At 43.5% G+C, this 2,955-nt stretch overlaps 1 protein-coding gene across 1 annotated transcript; it reads right to left on the bottom strand.

The window, feature by feature from the left end:
- Nucleotides 1-2,546, bottom strand: LOC128490815 (transmembrane 4 L6 family member 5-like). Its single transcript, XM_053462892.1, has 5 exons — nucleotides 2,306-2,546; nucleotides 2,117-2,182; nucleotides 1,608-1,774; nucleotides 1,219-1,417; nucleotides 1-342 (listed from the first exon to the last, which is right to left on the bottom strand). The coding sequence occupies exons 1-4, from the start codon at nucleotides 2,486-2,488 to the stop codon at nucleotides 1,228-1,230; spliced, it is 606 nt and encodes a 201-aa protein (XP_053318867.1). The 5' UTR covers nucleotides 2,489-2,546; the 3' UTR covers nucleotides 1-342; nucleotides 1,219-1,227.
- Between the last annotated feature and the right edge of the window lie 409 nt (nucleotides 2,547-2,955).

Genomic DNA, 2,955 nt, shown 5'->3' with positions numbered 1-2,955 from the left:
TTAATTGTAAACATGTTTTTTATTTGAATAATGTCATTGACATAAATTATAAATACAAATATAAATGATATGTACATTTCAAGAAATATATTCTCAGCTTTCCACCCGGAAGGGGGAGGGGGCCAGTCTGGTGGGTGGAGCCTTCATTCTGTCCCAGTGGGCGGGGGGTACGTGGGTCAGAGTGTCCCTTCTCTCATCAATGCACAAAAAGGTATAATCTGTATTCAGAAAAGATTGGCGGGTGGTTCCCTTTCGTTACCCCCAAAGGAACCAGCCTTTGAGGGGGGGGTATTGGGAGCGCTGAGGAATTGGAGGGCTACGATCGGTGGTAAGGATGTTAACCTGTAGAAAAGAATTGACATCATTAAAATGACATCATCGTGGAAACTAATACTTGCATTTAAATGGTTCGAATAAGGTTGAACAATTAAAAATATATATATATTTTTATCTAAGCATGTGATTTCGCCCACTCTTCCAAAAGGTTAAAAATGACGGTACTTTATGGTGTACTTTTTGCAGAACTTTTACCTAGTGGTCAGGCGCAGACAACAATAAAAAACGTACATTAATTAATCCATTTAATATCCTTTTAATTATTCTAACGGGCAAGTATGAGCTTCAGTTTCTTTAGACGATACATATACATTATGTAACAAATATGTAGAAATATGTCACTGTGTATATAGAGATAAATAACCCCGTATGCGTACTGGCAGCCCCTTGTAGTCACTGTGTGTATATACAGGGGATAGTGCCTATGGGTACCTCTGTGTATATAGTGAGTAGACTCAGATAACCTATAGATACCAGTGATAACTTATGATCACTGTGTATATCGTGATACATTCCCTGTGGCTACTGGGGACACGTTGTGGCGACTGTGTATAGCAGGTATAATCCCTATGACTACTGGTGACACCTTGTGGTCACTGTGTGTATAGCAGGGATATTTCCTATGTTAACAGTACCTGTGACACCTAGTGGTCACTGTGTGTATAGCAGGTATATTTTGATAGAAGGCAGTGACACCTTGTGGTCACTGTGTGTATAGCAGGTATATTTTGATAGGTGCCAGTGACACCTTGTGGTCACTGTGTGTATAACAAGGATATTCCCTATGGGTACCTGTGGCATCAATTTGTGTGTATAGCACGAATATATATATGTATCCTGTGGTCACAGTGGGTTAATAACTATGTACTGTTCTATACTTACACTCCCAGTTTAGTCTTTGTTTCGGCATGTACCACAGAGACATCCAAATAGGCCGTTCAGCATCTGTGTGACACACAATATGATCTCGATGCCACTGGCAGCCAGGATGATGGAGAACAGAATGATATTGAACTCAGCTACATTTGGGGGGTAGGTACACACACTCCATGTTTCTCTATTGAAGAGGTAACTTTCATTACTGCAAGAGAGAGGGAACACAATGTGGTAAGAGGTTGGTGTCCATTCAAGACGTGGAATGGGTTAAATGAACAGCGCTGTGCGGGGTTAATGTATGCTGCCTATGTCTATATCATAAAACCTATTGGCTGACATTGTAATGCATTGGATCATAGAGGGTTAAGGCTAGAATGATGAGCTGTACATCTTACCTAAAATTTTCCAGCTCAGTAAAAAAAGGCCTACCCCACTTAGGATCGTGGGTGATTGGGTCGGTGTAATTGCACACGGGTCCTCGCACCATGCCCACAGTAGACACGGTAAAGCTGTAAACAGATCCGGCAACTCCTATGGCAGCAAACAGGATGGACAGGAACATCTGTGGGTGATAAGAGCAAAAACAATTTACTGGCCTGCAGACATGATGAAGACTCCCTACCACAAGGGGGCGCCCTAGCGAATCGGGTAATGGGCTTATACGAGAGGGTGTGGGGAAACAGAACAGCCTTCCAGCAGAGGTGGCACAAGTTACTCCAGAGAGGGGATTTAAACATGCGCGGGGAAGGCATACGGCTCCTGAATCTAAGACGGGACCAACGAACGATCTTGGGTAACATTTGTGCAGTCGTCATGGCAAAGCCCAGAATAACGCTCCCCCCAAAATTTCCCCCCAAATTCCATACATTTTTGTTCATACATTACATTTCTGAATTGTACTCACCCCGCAGCGGTTATTGCAACATCCCTGCCGTCCCGTTGCCTGAATGTGAATGGCCGGAATTAGGACCTTGAGAAAAAAAGAGAATTCAGCTTTTTTTTTTTTTGTTCTTTTGTGGAGACAGAACAGGGACCGGTAATATTATTTAAGGGTGTTCTAGGTCATCGGTTCTAGGCTACACCGAGCACTTACCAGTATGCCGCCACCGATAATCCCACCTAAATAGATCACTTCTGGAGTGAGCTGGTCTTGCGTGTTTCGCACCGGCTCCGTTTCCCATCCCGGAAAGAAAAGCAGAATGTTACAGATGATGCAGATGACGGCGAACGGGTACAGAGACAGCCCAATAAACTTGGAACATTTTCCGGTGCACATGATGAGGACCCAGAAGTGTCTCGAGAGACCGACGACGAGAGAGTGTGCTGAGGACACCTCAGCCCGGGCTCTTATACGGCCAAAACCGCTACCCGGCAGATAAGAGGCTGAGTCACGAGATGCCGGAGTTTGGACTTTGGGTATCACACCGAGAGATAACGTGACGCACAACGATAAAGCGATAGACACCCGAGAGGTTTATAATACCGCGTAATAACATTATTAATCAATCGATTTGAAGACGCTCGCACCGCGACACAATGGGCCAGTGTCTGCTCGCAGCTATAGGGAGGGACGGGCGCTGAGAGAAAGTCATAATTCGAAACGCAATATATAATATTTATCACATTAACACAATAATACAGTGACATCATACACAATGTGATACAATGTAACCAATTCAAGTTAATTAAAAGTTATGATGTTTCTTTTCAGTGGAGGAAAAACTAACAGGCTCATATATAAAT

The sequence above is a fragment of the Spea bombifrons genome, chromosome 4 (genome assembly GCF_027358695.1).
Source record: "Spea bombifrons isolate aSpeBom1 chromosome 4, aSpeBom1.2.pri, whole genome shotgun sequence".
NCBI classification, from domain to species: Eukaryota; Metazoa; Chordata; class Amphibia; order Anura; family Pelobatidae; genus Spea; species Spea bombifrons.
This window is presented reverse-complemented; position numbering and strand designations above follow the sequence as displayed.